Source organism: Nylanderia fulva, unplaced genomic scaffold (assembly GCF_048542155.1).
Source record: "Nylanderia fulva isolate GAGA-0341 unplaced genomic scaffold, ASM4854215v1 Scaffold5, whole genome shotgun sequence".
Lineage (NCBI taxonomy): Eukaryota > Metazoa > Arthropoda > Insecta > Hymenoptera > Formicidae > Nylanderia > Nylanderia fulva.
Genome location: NW_028190587.1, coordinates 6,642,974 through 6,663,875, shown reverse-complemented (window position 1 = coordinate 6,663,875; position 20,902 = coordinate 6,642,974). Strand labels below are relative to the sequence as shown.

The 20,902-nt window shown below is 32.1% G+C and overlaps 2 protein-coding genes across 2 annotated transcripts; both read right to left on the bottom strand.

Annotated features, from left to right (window-relative positions):
* Positions 1-125: 125 nt before the first annotated feature.
* LOC114941719 (tRNA-specific adenosine-34 deaminase regulatory subunit ADAT3) lies at positions 126-6,614 on the bottom strand. Its single transcript, XM_029316811.2, has 2 exons — positions 6,338-6,614; positions 126-3,111 (listed from the first exon to the last, which is right to left on the bottom strand). Exon 2 carries the CDS (start codon positions 3,104-3,106, stop codon positions 1,898-1,900), a length of 1,209 nt encoding a protein of 402 aa, XP_029172644.1. The 5' UTR covers positions 3,107-3,111; positions 6,338-6,614; the 3' UTR covers positions 126-1,897.
* A 1,639-nt stretch (positions 6,615-8,253) lies between these two features.
* LOC114941650 (receptor-type tyrosine-protein phosphatase delta) lies at positions 8,254-20,681 on the bottom strand. The gene is made up of 32 exons (XM_085487132.1): positions 20,152-20,681; positions 19,835-19,990; positions 19,449-19,726; positions 18,966-19,164; positions 18,510-18,863; positions 18,242-18,382; positions 17,939-18,091; positions 17,695-17,847; positions 17,472-17,596; positions 17,079-17,247; positions 16,655-16,722; positions 16,367-16,562; positions 16,137-16,252; positions 15,636-15,831; positions 15,142-15,450; positions 14,820-15,064; positions 14,582-14,657; positions 13,782-14,338; positions 13,225-13,481; positions 12,759-13,059; positions 12,424-12,511; positions 12,279-12,355; positions 11,844-11,978; positions 11,501-11,641; positions 11,091-11,288; positions 10,152-10,348; positions 9,957-10,063; positions 9,654-9,868; positions 9,062-9,190; positions 8,819-8,973; positions 8,490-8,625; positions 8,254-8,369 (listed from the first exon to the last, which is right to left on the bottom strand). Exons 1-32 carry the CDS (start codon positions 20,366-20,368, stop codon positions 8,295-8,297), a joined length of 5,919 nt encoding a protein of 1,972 aa, XP_085343258.1. The 5' UTR covers positions 20,369-20,681; the 3' UTR covers positions 8,254-8,294.
* Positions 20,682-20,902: the final 221 nt, after the last annotated feature.

The window sequence follows — 20,902 nt, the reverse complement described above, 5'->3', positions numbered from 1 at the left end:
TTTTTAAAATTGCATTTCCGATTTTTATATAAAAGCAACCACATGTCTCTGTTTATAGATACCAGCTTAATTGATATAAAACTTTAAACTGTCAGGAATTCAAACCAGTTTATGTTTAACTCATATTGACTTATGCAAAGAGCAAATATATATTATTGACATAATCTATACGAACTATTTCTGCAAACGCAGAATTCTCGATACATATTCAAAAACACGTAACATCTATTTGCAAGAACGTGCTTCATCGTGACGTTGACGTAACAATGTCAAACACACAAATGCTCTCTTAATTAATTTATTCTCACTTTCCAGAGACTGCGTCGTGGATGTATATGTACATACATCTGAGATGTCATTAAATCGTATTATCGATCGAATTGTACGTATTAAATCGCGCGACGGTGTATTTCTTAAGAAACATTCGGCGAATTTTTTTATCTCGGCACAATGAGTATCTTTTATATTAATTAAAGCGTTACCAAGTCTCTTGCGACATAATAGATGTTATCTGTGCGTTACACGAGCGTTTTGACAATCATTGTCGATCTTACACTTGATATCAGCATCTAAGTGAGAATTAATTACAGCGAGCGTGAAAAATCCAGAGAGAAGAAGAAAAAATATATAATCAGGGATTATATATTGTATATTATTGTCGCGCGAAAGAACATGATTATTTGCCACTGAATTAAACAACGCGATCACCACGCAAACTGTTAATTAAACTCGTGTAAATCATGTCGATGATTTACGATATTTTCGGTATGAATTGTGCTTTCTAGAATAATGAAATTTATAATCTGCGCTATAAATATGTGAATATTTGCGGAAAATTACATTTTTGAAGAAATAATGCTTTATATAATTTTAATGTTTAATTAATTGACAAGTTTATTCTTCTTTTATTTTTTTTATTTGAAAAAAATTTTTTTTATTTACTTTTTCTATTTTTTTAAATATATACATATTTAAAAAAATAGACATATTATTTTTTTATATTTATATATTTTAAAAAAATATATATATATTTTCTTTAGAGTTAAAAATGAAGAGCTTCGCCGGTAAAAGTAACATAATAAAGCCTTGGCTACTGGTTTAAGAATTTCGGAGACAGAGTGTCGTCTTCGCGAGCGTCACCGAAGGCGAGTGAAACAAAGAAATATTACAGAAATAATTTGAACAGTCTTCGAAGAGTGACGGTATGTCAAACTGTGTGCCAGCAAACACAAGTGTTAATTCGCCATGCACACCAAGAAGCAGATGAGGACGCACATGCACGCATCCGGAACGCACACGCGCATAACGTCAAGGTCACGTATAACGTCGTATCGTTATGGCCGAATGCACGTCCGTACCACGTGTTAAGTCTTTTGCGTCGTCCTGCTTCGATTGAAATTATAAAACCGGTTGCAACGCCGGCTATCTAAACTGTAGCCGCACGACCGATGAATCGATGAAGAGATAATCCGCTTGTCTAGGGAATATTTCAATAAATCGGAAACCGTCGAAGAGAGAATGACTGAGTGGGTAAACACAATTATCTTTTCGGAATAATACATTCAAAGAGTACATATCGATGAATCAATGACGATGTATTTTGATAAGTATCACGATTGCGCTTTCTCCGGTTGAAATGAATTTATTTTTTCTCTTATGACAACGAACAAATACGCAAACGCAAGAGATAACGTACAATAAAAATTTCATTATAATATAGATAACGCGATTCGCGAGTGCGAGAGAGAAAGAGATCACCAGCGAGAACGAGGAATGCGCTCCTGTTTTTCTCATTTGTCCAAGCTTCTCAACATCGGTAGCTTCAGGTTATTTCCTGGTGTGACCAATCAACCACACCTAACGCGTCCATTATCTTCCACAAAAGACCCACGTCGAATCATTCACACAAGACTTTGCTGCGACCACTGATTTCTTCCACCGTTTGCCGACACTCCCGCTCCAGGATTCCGCTCCAGACTTGGTATCGATGATTCAGACCCGGCACCGTGTGCAAAATTGCTCTGGTCCCCAGGACCCCGACGCTTCGATTCGCCTCGCCGTAGAAAATCCGCGAGACCCTGGAATGCAGCAGCGCCATGGCGCACATGGGACAGGGCTCCATCAGCAGAAACGCCCAATAACCGGTGCAGAGATACGGTCCGGACTTTTCCGCGTCCTCTTTGACCTTGGCGGCGTCCTTCCTCCGTCCTTGAGTGGTCTCGAGCGGCGTCTGCGCCGGAAGCTCAAGGGAGGACAGCAAAGACGTCGGATAACAGCGCGGAGTTTCCTCCTCGTACTTCCTCTTGATCCTTCTTAACCGATCCTTCTCAACCGATCTCTCATCCTCGGTCCTGACCTGCCGATCCTCGATGGTGAACCCATCCTTGTCACTCAGACGCCAGGCACCGCCGCCGTGAAGTCCCGCGACGAGGTCCACAGCCAACATGGCGGCGTGCCACATGGGATGCCGATCGATCCTGGCGGCGGAGACCGCCAGGATCCTGCCGTCCTCGGGATCGACGACCGCCGCGGCGCCGGTGCAACGTTTATCGCCGATCGCCTCCAACCTGGCGGCCTCGATCACCATCGACATGATCCGGCCGATCGTGATCCACCGATCCTCGTCGAAGACGGAGCCGTCGAGCAGGTTCTCGATCGTCTGATCGGGATGGAAGTTCACCGGCCAGATCGTCGAGGCTTCTCTCGCCTGCGATTTGGTTCTCGGTGCTTTGGCTGGTACTTCTGTCACCTGGAACTCGTCCTGGAACAGGGAAAGATCGAATCCTCGCTCTCTGAGCTGATCCTTGAGATCGTCCTCGCTGACGTCCTCTTCGCCATTTTGGCCTCGCGATTTTTTTTCCGAGCGAAGCGGAGCCAGAAGCAGCTTGCCGTTGGAACAGCGCTTCAGGTGGGCGAATCCTGGCAAAATGGCGGATATGCTCTGGATCGCGACGGACGTGTCCTTTCGTTGCTTCAGGATGCCGATGTAGACCCGCTGCAGAGGAAGCACTTCCGTGAAATCCGGGTCTAGGATCGGTTTCGCTGTCCAGCTTCTAGTCGTGGTGGTGTCTGTCTTGCTCGCCTTGACACTCTTCAACGATGCCATTCTTCCTGAAAAGACGCTGCCTTCACTTATCATTGGAAGAGAATTCCTCGACGATGATATTTGCGACCCGTCGTCTTTATCACATCGAGTTTATCATTTATTACATTTATTTTTGTTTTGCAGAAATTGTTTTCTTTCATTATTTTTTTTGTATAATCGTTTGCAAGTTTATTAATTAAGAAAGATTTTACACTTATTATTTATCTAATTTTACGTACTTTTTTATGATGCATTTATATTTTGATTAATTCCAGCAAATAAATATTCAATAAAAATGCATAAAATATAATAAATATATAATTAAAAGAGATATAAGTATTTCTGATTAATTAATTAATTTATCATTAATTATAAGCTTGACAAAATGTCACTAGATTCTTTTATTAAATGAAAGTAGAGTAGATTAATCTTATTTTCATTTTGATAGAATATAATTGTTTATGTCATAAAATAAATGTTCACTCATATATCATGTTTACATGTAAAATTGGCAATATGCAATTATTTAAACAATTTTTAAGTCATATTTTATATATTTATATCAATATAATGGATTTTCTATGTGAGAAAGATACAAGCATTTTCTGAATTTTTTTATAAATTAAATAGATAGATTCGTCTTAATTGTTTTCATTTTGATAAAATAAAATTGTTTATATCACAAAATAAATGTTATTTCACTCATGTATAATTTTTACACATAAAATTAGCAATATACAATTATTAAAAAAAATTTAAGTCATATTTTATATATTTATATCAATATAATGGATTTCCTATGTGACAAGGATAACGATACGAGCATTTTCTGGGCATCTAAATTTCACAATCAGAGTCGGTATATAAAACAAAATCCTCTAACAGTATCTTTAAGATAGAAGCGTGCAGATTTCGTTTCTAATCATGAGAAGGACAAGGTCGATGATCGGCATTGAAATACTTCGAAAGATTGCGAGAGCATCTTAAGGACACTTTCTCACTATGTCACGGTCGCTGAAATATATTAGTGAGCTTTTGGGGAAAGAAAAAGTGTTGAGAGATGATCTTCCCTTTCCTTTGGAAAAATTTGAATCGTAATCGAAGCCATCTTCGAGACGCGTCTTCTGCGATAAGTAAAAGCGATTTTAAATTGCTGTCAACTTGGGCCACGGTCGGATCGATTGTCGGAGTTAGACGCAATTGTATGACATCGTCATTTGTACGCAAGGAATACGTCGCGTTGAGAAGTTCGAAGTTCGAGCCAAAGTTTTCCTTTAATTTCGATTATATGCGCAGAGGAAAAAAAACAAGCGTTCCTCGACGTTAATGTTGAATAACGTTAATCGCGGCGAGGATAACATTATTATTTATTACGCGTGATATAAACGTTTCTCGACGAAATTCTTATTTGAGCCTGACATACGCATACTAAACAATAATATATAAAAATAATAAGTAAAAAAATAATAAAATATGTAAAAAAGTGTGTGAAATTACATTAATAATAAAATTCGAAATTACACGAAAAATAATAACATGATGCAGTATAATTTTGCACTTATTATTTATCTAATTTTACGCACTTTTTTATGATGCATTTATATTTTGATTAATTCCAGCAAATAAATATTCAATAAAAATGCATAAAATATAATAAATATATAATTAAAAGAGATATAAGTATTTCTGATTAAATATCAAGAATCTCCTTGGCGCGAAGAAAAATTCTCGAAATTACTATCAAAAAGAATAAATCATTTAAATTAATAAGCATGTTGTAACATAGTATAAAGAATTTACTATATAGTATGTAAACGTCTTTCGATCGTATAATAATTCGCTATTCCTGTATGCAGTTCACAGATTGCAGTTGAAAGTCGGTATGCATCGCGTCACGCAATCGATCGTAAATAATGGCCGACAAATCCTTACGCAAAATCTCGATTTTCCGAGAAGAACGTATACCTACGCGAATGAATGATATGTGCGACATTGCTAGAAGACCTACTTTGCACGATATATCAGTCATCTGATAAAAGATATCACAATCGTAATAACACATCGTGTGTTCTGTATGTGTATTCAACTTAGAAAATTGTAAAATTTTCCACCGCTAAAATCCGGGAGAAAATTGCACGGGAAAATTGCTACGCATTTTAGCGTTGTTAATTAATTTAATTGCCTTTTGATTAATCGATATATTATGTAGGGAGACAAAGGAATGCTGCATGCAACATTTATATTCATCAATCGCAATATTATGCAAGAGAAAAATGTGGCATTTAGTAATGCGTTTTTTTAAAATGCATATTCCTTATTTATATATATATGCAAAGCATATTGAAATCTGTTTTTTTTTTTTTTTTTACAATCTCCTGATTTTAATAAAAATGCATGACATTGTGCGTTCAACGCAATCGTCGCTAATTTATAATCTAATCTATTCACTGTCTATGCTTCTCGATTACGTGTTTTCTCGTCTTATCGTTATAATGTATGTTAAATTAATTTATCAAGATATTCATTTAAAAAAATGAAATGCTGATGCAAGAATTATAAGGAAGTGATTATTGTTTCCTCGAAACAATTAAATTAAAAAATAAAACACGGTAATCAGACAAAAATTCATTCATCCGCATAATTATAATAAATAAAATCAAGCAAAATTAATGAATATACAGGTTTTTTGTTTAAAATAACACACGTCAGATTATTTTGTCTCCCCTCTATTCGCATTAAATTCAAAGTAGAAAAATGTTGCGCCGATTCGAAAAATGTTTGCAGATATGGCACGTTCAAATTTCTCGCACCGCGCGAGAAAATGGCGGCTGATTGCGCATTCACGGAGCGTGCACCTTATATAACAGAAAAAAAACGATCAACACAAGCAAGAGAAACGAGGAAGATGCACTCGTGACGTCTGAATCGCGTCATCGACGCATCGTCGTTTCGCGGAAGATTCCCTCATCCTTTTCCCGCGTAAAATCGTGATCGGCGGTTTAAACGCGATAGATCGAGAGATCGCGCGCCTCGACTTCGAGGGATCGAGCGTACTCGACAACATGTCCTCCGCGGCCTTGAGTCGCGACGTGTCGCTCTCGCAACTTGCTTGTCCAAGCCAGGTCGGCGATGCCGCACGGATCGATGATAGGAACGTCTGTCATCGTGAAACGGTCGGCGTCCGTGACAGGCCGTCGCGACGCCACGTGTTCGCCATGCGCGCGCAACGCACTTTATTAATGAAATTCTTACCTGCTGTTGCCGCTGTTACTATTACTCCTGCTCGGACGGGTTGCGACACCAAATGCGTTCGAATACCTTCCTATATGTTTCTCCTTCCGTCTCCGTCCTGTCAAATATTATTTCACGAGATTCGCCGAAAATCGAATTTCTCGAGCGCGTCGAGGTCTCGTTTTGACAGCTCTCGATAACGTAACGCGCGGAAATGCACGTGAAAAATGCGCACTTTGGAGTACCGTGCGTCGTCGCGGCGGCTCGCGTCTGTGGTATGTAGCCGGAGCTGTTTATCAAAGAGGTCCACGACGGCAGCGCTTTCTGTCGGCGAGATGAAAGACTTTTGCGAGAGAGACAGGAACAGCCGGCCTCGTCGTCGCGTCGGGTCACCGAATTTTCGCCTGTAAGCGGTTGGCGCGCGAACACCGAAATCTGAATTGATTATTCGATCATGGACAGCTATTAAATGAAATTCCCAAGGAAAGCCTTATTCGGTATAAATATACGAATTCTAATGTGATAATTCTGCGCAAGGAGATAGTATCCTTTTCAATTTTTTTATTGCGACATTTTCACATGGAAAATAGTATTAATAGATATTAATAATAAATTATTTTTAAATCTAGATTTTAAATATATATTAAAATATACCAACTAATCTATTCTGCAATATATGTTATAATGAACTTTTACAAAGCTATTTTGCAAAACTATGTTCGAATTTTTTATACTAATAAATAATAAATAATAATTTTAAGATAGCGATATCTGTGCACAGAACAATTCAAATATGTTAGTATTGCATTTATTTTTTAATAAATGGTTTAAGAGAATGAGTTTTAAGAACACTTACATATAGTTTGACAGTAATTTATCAATAATATAATTTCTGAAGCAAAAGAGAAAAAATAAGAAAATAGGAAAGTAGAAAAAATTTCTTAATTAAGGTTTATTATAAAATACCACATTTATGTGTATACATATATTGTATATATATAATATGTATATATAACATTCATATTGTTGATTACAAATACATGAAATATTTATTTTATAAATTTCAAAACGCACACATTAATATTTAATATACACACGCAAATTAGGCTAATATAAGTCTTATATTATTTTATTGACTCTTTTATCAAGATCGGCTTTTTTATAAAAAAATTAATGCTCATTTTTCCTTTAATTATACTGTTACACTTACAAAAAGTACATTTTAAATTACAAAACTTTTGTTTAAAATATTTTTTATTTTTTAATTATTTTAACAATATTAATTAAAAAAAAATAATAAACCGATTTTTTTCAGGAACGTGTTGTATTAAAAGCACATATAATAAGTGATAAGCATATAGTAAGAGCATTTGTACAAATATGTAATTATAATATTAAAATATTTATTAAACGACAAAAAAATCCCCTTCTGTATTCTTTATCATGTTCTTTGAAGATGCTTATTTTACCGATTAATACTTCATCAACACTCAACACAAAACAATTCATTGACAGTGTTCTTCTTCCTTTTGCTTTTCGCACTTTTCAACTTTTCTTATCATTTCTTCATAATCCTTAATATATTAATATATTAATTTGTTATTTACAAATGTAAAATAAATATCTTATTTTAGTAATTAGCAATATTTGTAAAATACTATCGTAAAAAGTGTGACAATTGATAACTTTAAAAATATAAAAAAATAGAATACTTTATATTCATAACAAACTGCATAGATTTTCATAGTAAAACACATTTTTTAATTATTACAATAACATACTTTATGTATATTAAGTTAGAGTTATGCATTATATAATATTTAATGCACGCATATGTATATATATGTGCATATATACATATGTTGTGTGTATCGTTATTTAATTGTTATTATTATATATGTATACATACTGTGTTATATAGAAAATGTAATACTGTATTTTATTTATGATAATATATTTTATTTACGATAATAATAATTTATGAAAAATTTGCATAAGTTTCAAAATACTCCAGATATGTAATTGCTGCATCGTACAGATATTCTAGTTGTTCCTAAAAATTAGAGATTTTAAATTTTGATAAAATTTATTTATACAAGTTTACATGCGACTGATGATTTTCCATCTCTCATCAATATTTCTTACTATTATTGTTAAGAAATTAATATATTACCAAAGATCGAACAAAGTCCGGTCTCGATCGTCTAATTGCTCGTACTGCCAAACAAACGTCGCATTCTCTTTCAACAGCCATTCGTTCCAGGAGAAAGCTCAACGCTAAGTAAAGACCGCATCCAGTTACTCCATCACTAAAAAAGAATTATTCATTTAATAGGTATTCCACGGCGCAAAAATTAGAAGATTGCTCAGAAAAGATAAGTTTAATCAATTATTTGAGGAGAGAAATTTACAATTTTATTATTTTTCTTTTTTAAAGAAATATAAAACTCTCTTTTTTTGTTTTTTATCTCAAATTATAAATAATAATATTTTAATTTTTACTGGCAAATCGTAACAGTCGGTCCATCGCCTCTCGGGATTCTCTCCGCAGCTTGCCAAAGTGTCACCATCGTCATTACCGGTGGAGGTGGTTGATTCCTCCCAGGTTTCCATTCCGTTAAATGTAAGATAGTCACAAATTGCTCTCTCGGGGGTTTCTATGACAAATTGTCACCGGTCACAATAAATAAGTAGTAAGTTAATTAATAAAAATTTATTAAATGAATTCACCGAATTGAGACCTACCTCCGAATTGTCAACAAGTAGAAATTTCTGTGATGTATAATACTCCAATTCCACGATATCTTTTACTGTAATGTTCAAGTATGGCGTTGGCTTAAACTCGCCGCTGTTAGGAGAGATCGCACAGCAAGTCTGAGAATGGAAAAACAGATAATTGTATTAATTGCATAATTTATTATAAAATACATAATAATATACAATACTGTTTTTTTATGTCACCGCAGGTCAGGACAAGTTGCACGATTTTTCTTAATCAATCTGCTGAAGATAACTCAAAGAAAAGACTGACACGTTGAATTTAAATAGTGAAAAATATTTTATAACAAAATTATTACGCCTAATTTCTGCGCTCAACTTTGATTAGCCTGTATCTTAAATTTACATTTGTCTAATTACTATTATATTGATTTTGATATAATTATATTTCAGGTAGATTATTTCTATTAATTAAATCATACTACTTCACTAAATATTACCACGAGATTAAAACTAAAAAAATATAAACAAAGGATATTTTTGTAAATATACAGTTTATATTCTGCAAATATATGTTTACTTGATAAATACATAAAGAGATGTAAAAAATTGTTCGTACAGTATCCTGCAGATCAGGCGGCTGTAGCATGAGAATGAGTTCCACTTTTAATTCCGCGATCATTCGCCAAAAATCATTAATCGTCGACGGCATAGGAAGCTGTGTGGCTAGATACTGATTCTGAAGTCTTATTCCATCCACGTAAACGGCAGACAGGTAATCACTGTCCTCGTCCGTTGTCGGATATCTTTTCAAATATATTCTGCTGACTTTATCTGTAAAATGCAAAATTATTTTTACTTAAATTTTGAGAAACATTTGTAAAAAAAATTTCATATATTTGCTGAATTTATGCGAACAAACCTAAAATTAGTTCCGGAAATCTGTTTTTAGCACGATTACGTTCTGATAAAGAGGATAAAGATATAAACTGTCGCAGAGCTTCGTCCTGCCAGGCAATGTTCTGTAATCTGAGAATCATCGAATCTCAAGTTTCCGTAACATATTTTTAATCGATACGAAAGTTCTATATCGAGATTAAATTCTTATACCACGTACCTTTGTTGTTGAACCAATAATTGTTCTTTCATCTCCTTGATTTTCATGGGTAACACTTCGTTACACAGTAACGCGGTCGGAATGGAGAGCAAACATTCCACCAATGCCAAATGCGCCAACAGATACTGCTGCTTATTATCCACCATATTAGCTCTCTCGTTCCTGATGGATGCCGTTTCAGCGAAAACGTCGATCAGCTAAACCATTTTTTTGCTTTTATTGAGTATCGTTTCGCGTGTTAAAAAGAATTTGATTTGTCGATGCAAACACTTACCGGATTTTAATTTTTTACAAGAATTTTATTTTTATACTATCCCCATACAGCGCAACAAGATTGCAACAGCATTGTGGCAACATGTTATTGCAATATTACAACATTGCATAAACATTGTGAAATGTTGCAGCAATCTTGCTGCAAGGTTGCAGCAACGGTAAAATGTCCACTTTCAGTAATATTATTCTATAACATTGCAGCAATAATGCGATAAAATAAATATGTAACATTACTATTGGATTATTGGAAATGTGTTAAATACATGATCGGACTGAATGTTCTGTACCTAATATTTTTTGCGTGAATTTTAGTTTCATAATATTTCTGAAATGTTGCAGCAATCTTGCTGCAAGGTTGCAGCAACGGTAAAATGTCCGCTTTCAGTAATATTATTCTATAACATTGCAGCAATAATGCGATAAAAGAAATATGTAATATTACTATTGGATTATTGGAAATGTGTTAAATACATGATCGGACTGAATGTTCTGTACCTAATATTTTTTGCGTGAATTTTAGTTTCATAATATTTCTGAAATGTTGCTGCAACGTTGTTTAAACTATATTGCAAATTTATGCCTATATAATATTTCTGCAATATTGCTATGCAATGTGCAATATTGCAATGTTGTTGCAATATTGCTGTAAACTGTATGGGTCTTTACCCCTTCGGCTGCTGCTCGATGGAGACAAATGTCGCACAGAATGATGGTCCCGGTTCTTCCAACTCCGGCGCTACAATGAACCACCACGGGTCCGTTTCCAGGTTTTGTTGCCAATAATTTCTTCAAGTATGTAACTACAGAGTGCGTGTACAACGGCACACCGTGATCTGGCCAGGCCGTGTAATGCAGATGCTCTATCTGTTCATCGAAATACGCAATTATTGTGATATTTAATTAAAAAATTAAAAAATTAGGCTCGTGTGGATTTAAAATTAACTAATTAATACTAGATCAACTTAACTAAATTGTTTAGAATGTTAAATAATTTTTTATTAAACCATAGATTGTGTGTATAATGTTAGAACAATTAAATAAACGTATTGTGATATTGATTAAAAATAAGAGAGTACCTTTCGAGTCTCTTTTCCACAGGTGACTTGAAAAATTCTGAAGCAGTAATCAGCAAAGACGTTGTGCTTTGTGTTGAACACGATAACATCTCCATATTTTTTTTTCTTGCCAATATCCGGCCAATATTGCTCGCACTTTGTCTGCAAAATTCATGAAAGATGAATTGATTTATTGAAAATGCTAGACAAATAAAAATATTAAGTATGCTTGTTTCTAATTTTTATCAATTGTGTTTATGGTACATTTGCTAATTTTATCAATTTTATTTTTAAGATTTTCGCGTTTTTCGAGTTGTATATATATCTATGGAAATATACAGTAGTATAAGTAAATAGTGTTTACTTTTCCACTTTCGATTATATTTGCTAACATGCAAATAATTAGAACATTTTCTTGCCAAATCATGCGCCAAAAATCAACAACTGTGTTGGGTTTGGGTCCTTGCGTTGCTATATATCGTTTCTCCTTCTTATAGCCCTTTTTGGAGCAGATAAAAAAAATAATTGTAATTAATAAAATTTTTTAATTATTCTATTAATACATTTACTCTAAAAAAAGCGGTATACCTAAAATTTGGAAAAAATGACAAAATTTTTATTTTTTTTAAATCTTTTCTATCTTTATTATTTACGAAGTTATCGTCATTTAAAATTTAATTTTTTTCTAAATTTTTAGTCTACCGTTTTTTTAGAGAGTGTATTAAAAATAAAATAAAATATTAAAATTTATAAATGCAAAAATATAATTTTTCAATTTAAAATATTTATTATGACTTACAGTGATATAATTAGCATTGATGTAATCAGAATAAACATCATCCGGAAGTTTCTTCAGTATCACGCGAGTTTCATCATCTGTTAATCATGATATTGACTCGTTAATAAAGAACAATTTCAATAACTGCGATCAATTGTTTACTTACATGCTATAAGATTTCCATATCGATTCTTAGATTTATTTTGCGGCAATTTCCCATAATCCCACGTCCGAGTTTCACCTCTTGGAAACGTCTCAAAGAAAAAAATATAAATTTAGATATTATCATATCGCTATTAAAATAAATTAATTAATTACTAATAAATTAATAATAAATAAATAAATAAATTTACATAGTGTGAAGTGTCAACTTCTCTGTAAGATTTTTCGAAATACGAATCTTGCGTCGTATAATATAAATGATAAAACAAATGTCAACTTCACGAAAAAGTTTCAAACAATTTGATAGTTTAGGAATTAAACATAGGATCAAAAACTCACATCATATTGCTTATCCAGTAATCCCGATTGTACCGCCTGTCTAACGTAATCTTCAAAATCTTCAACTTTCGTCAAAGATGTTTTTTCCTTCTCCACCACATCATCGGACTTTTTTTCGACGACGAGTGATGGTACTTCCGGAATGATTGATCGCGGTAAAGATTGTCTGTCGGAAGATGTGGAAAGCTCTTCCTTAGAATTTGATATTACGGACTCATGTTGATAATTCTCCACATTCTGTGACAAGACAAAAGAATTCATCGCGTCTTGCATTAGCTGTTTAGCCGATTTCTGCTTCTTTCTGTGAAAATCATAATCAGAATTTAAAAAGAAGAGAATCTGTTTTTATACATCGAAAAAATTGTGTCTCATTAGTTATATATTTAAAACTTATATATTTTGACAGATGTGATTAAATATAGCAGCTAGCAACACTATCATTAGAATGTAAAATAAAATATAATACCTGCAATACAAATAAAAACCCATGCCTGACAGAACGAGGAATAATAAAATTGGTATGATCCATGCTTCGTGATGCTTCGATGGAACCTCACCGATATGAATCGACTTCGCAAGCATGATCGATTTATTGGATAAATTATGTACAATTACAATAACCACTATATCGTATTGCTCTTGAGGTTTCAACGGGCAGTTTTTAGCATCGCCATAACTCTGATTGTCGCCCACCGTAAACTGCTTGCTAGCATAGTCACTAGTCTGTCACAATTGAAAGCAAATATCATCAAAATATTTGATTTAAACAAATATTCAATATTATATTTTAATATTACATTAATATTACACTAATATTACAACTATAAATAAATGTGTATATTATTATCTAATATAAAATTGATAATTAAATTTAAAACATTCTTATTCTTAAAATAAAAATATGTTTTAAAACAGATTTATTCCATACTACTATTTAATTATTTCTGAGCGTATATATTTCTTCTTTTAATTTAAACATTTTCACAAATATAAAGTTTACGATAATAATTGTGACATACATACCGGAATTTCGGCAGCTTGCCAAGCGATATCGTAATTTTTTATATTCGCTTTAGCATGTAAACTCTTAGGTACTTCGGAATACTGCTCGCAAGGATGGGGACCTTTTACTATTATGTGCATTCTGCTATCTTGCGTGTCGTTCAAAATTGGAGGTATGTTTAATATAATCATGGAATTAAAGTCGTCGACCGCGACCTTCAAATCGCCACCGAAAGCTATAGTTGAAGGCGTTTCGATTTCCACGTAAACATCTTTGCTAGTTACATATGCAGTTGTTTCAGCTTGAATGTAAATGTGATATGACGTTGACGGAAACAAATATAACCGCTCACTGTAATTACGCTTGTAATGTATCACCGGAAATTTATATGTTACATCTTTTACATCATGCGGCGATCTTCTGTCAAGCCTCTGTCTTCTCAAGTTAGAAGAAAGTTCATGTACACGAACGAGAAAAGTTTGCAGATGACCGCCCGTCTTCCAAGGATGATTCCATTTTAAGTCAATTACACTATTATTGTTGATTGTAAATGTTAAAAATTTAGGTGCGTCTGGTACTGAAAAATAATTGAAGTAGTAATTCTTTTTAAATGCAAACTTAATAAATAGTATAATTTAAAAAAATTGAAGAGAAATTCCAAAGAATTACTCGTTATTATTAACTACAAATTAAAGAATACACAGAAATTTATAAGGGAGAATATATGTATATGATAATATGAATATAAATTATATAAATTAAATAGTTTTTAAACGCAAGAGAATCCATAATACAAATCCAAAATTGTGGAGTATCTTACTTGTATTACGAAGCATTTGATCAGTCACTTTAAACGGAGGACTCGATTCAGAAAAATTCATATTGTACGCAAGAACCTGTAAAAATACACATATTACATTATAAAAATCATTTACACGTCCGTTTTTAATTTCTTTTCATTAAACTATTTTAAAGCAAATATATATAATATATATAATAACAAATTTTTTTATTATAAATTCTAAATTTCTAAAAATGTTATGCAAAAATTTTCCTACTTGAATTATTGAATTTTTTGATGGTTTTTCAATAATGTTGCATATGTTATTATCCCACAAATCACAAAACTCATTTACTTGAACTACTTGAATAGTATGACAAATATTATCGCATAATTGAATGCTATAATAATGCAGTTTTCCATGGAGAGGTGGACGTGGACTCTGCCATCTTAAATGTATCATTTCAACTTTTTGGCGAGTATCAGTCTCGACGACTTCCAAATTCATTACACTAGGCGGAGCTGTTATTTTAATCATGTCGTAATTGTGTTGAGATAATTTATCTAATATAAATAAATTGTAATGTAAAATGTGTTACCTCTTGGCGGAGTATCAAATTCATATTCTTGATAAGCGTTGACATTTTCTGTGCTCTCAAAATCTCTTATCACGTAAATTCTTGCCGCGTATCGTTCAACACCGTATAATTTTGGTGTTATATTATCTAGATTTAAACAATTTAACCTTGTTTGTCTGGTTTGACGAAAGTCTTTTACAGCGTTGCTAATTCCGCGTATTTTTATCCTAGCTTTAATCGGTCCCAAAATCGTCGTGCAATCTTCAGGCGGACTCCACGATAATATCCAGCCTTGCACCTTCGGTTGGGTGAATACTTCGGTTGGTATCTCTGTAAAGTTGTTGATAGTTACTATTAAATATAATTAACTCATAAGTGTAAAAGAATTTAAGTTGGAAGTCTGCTAGTCATATTACGAAATTATTGAAAAAAATTAATTAATTACATTAAATCATAATATTCTATCTTTAGTTTCAAATATAGTTATGATAAATAATTATAATATTTGTATATACCATGGCTTAAAGTTGAAACGTTTTTCTCTGTAGGCGTGCTGCTATATCGTGAATTATAAGCTATGACCTGTACGCTATAAAACGCGTACGGGTGTATATTCGTGATATTACTATTTGTGATGTTTGTCGATGTAGTAATTAAGTGATTTTTTGACGTAGGTAAATTTAGGTCTCTACAACCGTAATATTGCTTATTCTGTTGAAAAATAGAAAAGAATTTACAGAATACAAAATTAAAATAATAAAAGGTTAAAACTAATTTAAAAATTCACATTAAGAAAATACTACAGTTAAAATAAAAATTAAATATATATATATTATATTGATTTGGCAAATTTAATTTAATTTTACTGTTTATAATTTACTGATATTTTAAAGAGTATACAAAGCTTTGTGTAAAATTAAATAATTTTTGTTAATAATCTCTTCTCTTATATAAATATCTTATATACATATAAACTCTTATAAGTATGCGTGGACATAAACTTAATATTTATTTACCTTTACAATTATTTCATATCTTAATATTTGTCCATTAGGTTTATTTGGAGGTTTCCAAATTACATTAAATGTAGTCGACAAAGTCATTACTTGCAGATGTAATACTTCAGATGGAACTGTAGATATTTATAGAATGGATATTTACAGCACTTAAATACATGTGTACGAATATTCGTTTACAAATATACACATTTTTACTGTACACATCTATAAAATCAATTCAAACTCACCGCTCTCGAGTGTGCGAATTTGCTGGGAGAACAGCTTGTTAGTATTATGATATACAGTTATATTGAAAGAAGTATATGGTGTCAACTGTGTCAAGTTAAAAGGAAATGACGTAGCTGATGTATTCCAAATTTGATAATCACTGTTTATATTTTGGATTATTAAGTGATACCAATTCGCCGGACATGAAAATTGTGACTGAAAGAGAAAAATTAAGAAATTACATTTTTTTTAAATATTATACAATAAACACATGCAAAAATTCTTTAAATACTAAAATATTTACGTACACGCTGACCAATTTGCCAGTTAATTGTTATGTTTGTTTCTCCGGGCTTTACATCAAAACTTTTAACCGCTAATTTGTTAAAAAAAATATCATAATAAATACATAACAATATAGATAAAAGCTTATTAAAAAAATTATATTTTTGTTAAATAATAATAATAGTAAAGAAAATAATTCAGTCTGTGTATGTATATATGTAAAGTATCACATGTTACGTTTGCAAATATTTAAGTTTTTTTATAAATCATTTTGTATCAATTTTAAAATTTATCCTGCTTAATTGCGGCATAATAATACAAAAATAATAACTTTAATATTAATAATTATTTTATAGTATTTTATACAATAAAATAGAATATTGTAAATAATAAAACACATTGAATTTTATACTAATGTCATCTAAAGAAATATCAAGGCACACTTACGATTACACTTTGTTTCAACATTTTTCGAATCACTACGTATAAACATTTCAGTCCCCTCAATATGTAATTCACATTGAATTGAATAAACAACACCGGGTGTTAAGTTTTCAAAATAACCTATCAACTGCGTCGTATTCGAAAATACCGGTTTCCGATGATAATTAATTCCCTGTAAAAAATAGATTTTAAAATTATTTTTCTTCTCTTATTTTTCCTCACATTAAGAGATTTATTTATTAAGAGATATTTTTGTCAATTATAAGTTTGATTTAATTTATAAACGCATATCAAAAAGACTTTAATAAATATATAATAATATATATTTATATATTAATAATATATATTAATAATATATATTTATATAAATATAGGATAATATTGAATAAAATTTACATTGAAAATCCAGCGATAAGAAATTGTTATTTCTTCGTACTCTTTCTTCCATGTAAAAGGAATAATGGCCTGAATACTTGTATTGTTCATAGAAGTAACTTCTATTGAGTTTAATTGGTCTATTTCTGAAAAAATTCATTAAATTGTACTTGTTTTATACAATTTGCATAATATAGTGAAGCAATAGCACGATAGTTATATGTTACACATGAAAAATAATTACTTGATTGGCATAAAGATGTTATGTAAAGATCCTCGCATCCATCGTTACACACTCCAGTTATTGTGTCGCATACTTGTTTAAAGAATGAAGTTCTGTTGCGACACGCGCCGCATTTTTTTTTGCAGCCATAGCCGTATGTGTTGCCCTTACAAGCTGAAAAATTCAATTTAATTAAATATACACGTATGCAAAACAAAATATAAATAGCTCCGATAATATCGCTAAGACGATAAGTTACACTTACGGTTTGAACAAGTGCTTCCCTGGAATCCTGGAGGACACGTGCAACCATCTTCATAACAAATTCTAGTTCCCTTGCAATTATCATTATTATTTAGATCATTGCAAGATATCGAACATTGTGATCCAATTTTTCCTTCGGGACAATTTGCAAAATCTGAAAAAAAATCATTTTTTCAACTACAAAATCATATTTCTAAATACGCCATTCTAAAGATTTAACAAAAATGTGATATTATTAATTATAAAATGCAATTATAGAAATAAATTTCAAGTATAGAGAATAAGTAACATTTTCAGAAATTACCCAGTGTCATGTTTGGCTTAGCGTCTACTGTAGAGTTTACGATGGCACTATCGGCGTAAAATAATTTTTGACATATCGCAGGCCAAAAATAACTATTGATGTCTTCAAAATGATTTTGGGTCATAATACTCCATTTTAAAGCTGTTAAACAATGACTATTAGACGAATTGTATATAGAAAATAACTAATTTCCTTAAAAATCTTCCAAATTGTTCGACAAACATGTAAATCAAATATTTATCGTTAAATAAGTTTTGACCAAACTTACAAGCAAGCAAACCATTTTTAGGACATTGACGAACATTTGCTATAGCCCATAATGGATTGGAACTACGAGCGTTGAGTTTAGGAGTCACTTCGATTACCACTCTATTAAAACGGGTTGAAAAATTTCTCTTAATTAGAACGGATTGCCACATGGGCAAGCCATGATTTGTCGTGCGTGATGAACTTTTTACATTTACCGCATGTAAGATATTGTAATTTTTAGAATTACGTAACTTTATATCCACCTCGCATTCTGCGCAGAGACCAATAAACATTTGTATACATATTCTATCATCGAATTGAGCGATGGGACTCGTCAAAATTGTATTTTCGTAAATTGTGTGCAAAAAATTGTCTGAAACATACATTTAGAAATAAATTTTATTGGTCGATATCTTTTAGTATTTGAAATGACTTTTGACTGATTGATTAAAATATCTTCGTAGATTGTACTCACATATATGAAATCGAAACAGTATTGTTGAGCTGCTTCTGATAAACATTTGATAAGATTTTCCAGTGCTCAATAATTCTGAACTTTCTGTATCCTGGTACGTCATAATCAAGTTATGAGTATCATAAACGGATATATTCCGAGTCACAGAGTTCCACATAATAATAAACGATCGCCACTCAAATTCAGATAATGGCATATGCTGTTAATTGATTATCAATCGTTTAAATTGATTTATTACAAATTCATTCAAATTCAGATTTTTCCTTAAACAGTTTCATAAATAATAAAAATAAAAAAAAAAATTTTAATTTAGATTTTTTTTAAAACGGCTTATCATAAATGATTAAAAAATAGTTCTAAAGTTTAGTATTTTTACGACTTTTAATTATAGAAATAAAGTTTCAATTGTATAAGCTTAATTATAATATTTTAATAATATATAAATAAAAGAAAGTTTAGAGAAGAAATTATGGTATGTCTTACGTTGAAAGAAACTTGTGCTTTGTTACAGATTGAATTACTGGCGGGAAAATCGCCGATTATAGGGACTCCCGTCTTGCATTTTCGTATGATGGACATACTATTGCTCCAACCACCTATTATGATCCAATAGCATAGATTCCTGTAATAATCTGTACCGTTGCAAATTAATATATGCGCGTCGCTAGACGCACGAATCGAAACGGAGAACGTTGCTGCGGTAGTATTTCCAGAATGTACATGTTCATATTTAATTACTGTACTTGTATATTCTTTAAATTCTGAAAATTTTAAGTACACGTTTCTTAAAGCACTTTTTAAAACTATTTAACGTCGTAATGCATATTATAAATATCGCAATTTTTTGTGACACTTCTTTGCACTTTTACCTTCCCATCGCTGATCGTGTACCGCACCCATAGGTGTTTTAAGAGAACTCGTGAGCTTCCAATTCTGTTGATTCCACGCTGTTAAACAGTTTTCATCTGCATTCATTTCACAATTTATTGTGCAATCTGGAACTCCTCCACTTAAATAATCAAATGCTGAAATAGTACACCAATGATTTGTATATTATCGTGAATAATTGATAAACATAATTGTGTAACAGATAAAATATAATAAAAATGCTAGTTAAAGCGAAGAGCAAAATCTTTTATAAATTATTTACAAAACTGTAAAAAGTATTCTTATTTTAATAACTTACGTATTGCGCTGTGTTTGAACGAAGCAAATTGCCCGTTTAAAATATTGTTCCACACTAGAGCGCCGCCATCGTCCTCCGAGATACATATAAATCTTCTTTCATATTCTCTGCGTGCATTATGTTTGTCTCCGCATAATAGGGTCACTCTTCCAGAAATATGTAACATCTGACTCGCGATGAGAAGGAACATTAACGCGTTCATTATCACGTCCTTCATTGCTAACAAACGTGTTGTCTAACGATCATTATCAAGTAGACGAGACACTGTGTGAGAGAATAAATCATATATGATACTACAGTCATTTTATTTCACATCATCACTTTATTAGGTCTTTCAATCAATTATCGGACGAAATAAGTAATTCTAAATGAGTACACTCGAACACAAAATGCAGGTTTCACTTTAGCAATCTGATTGAAATAACAACACAATGAGAAAATAATAACAAAAATAAATTTTGTTTCCAAGCTATTTTGTGTCTTACACCGTTCAGACTACTGGACAGTAATAATTTTAGACGTCAACTGGTAGAAAGGAACTCGACTTCCTTCGAGTGAATCCGCGATAACAGATTCTGTATCTAATACATACCTCTGACGCATCAGGAAGTGACGATTTAACGGAATATTTTCTATATATTATTTTATTACGCTAGATTACTAAATAAATTATAACAAAGTATATGATAAAATATAAAGAAATATATTTAATAAAATTGGATAAGGATATACACGCATACAATAGCGAAAA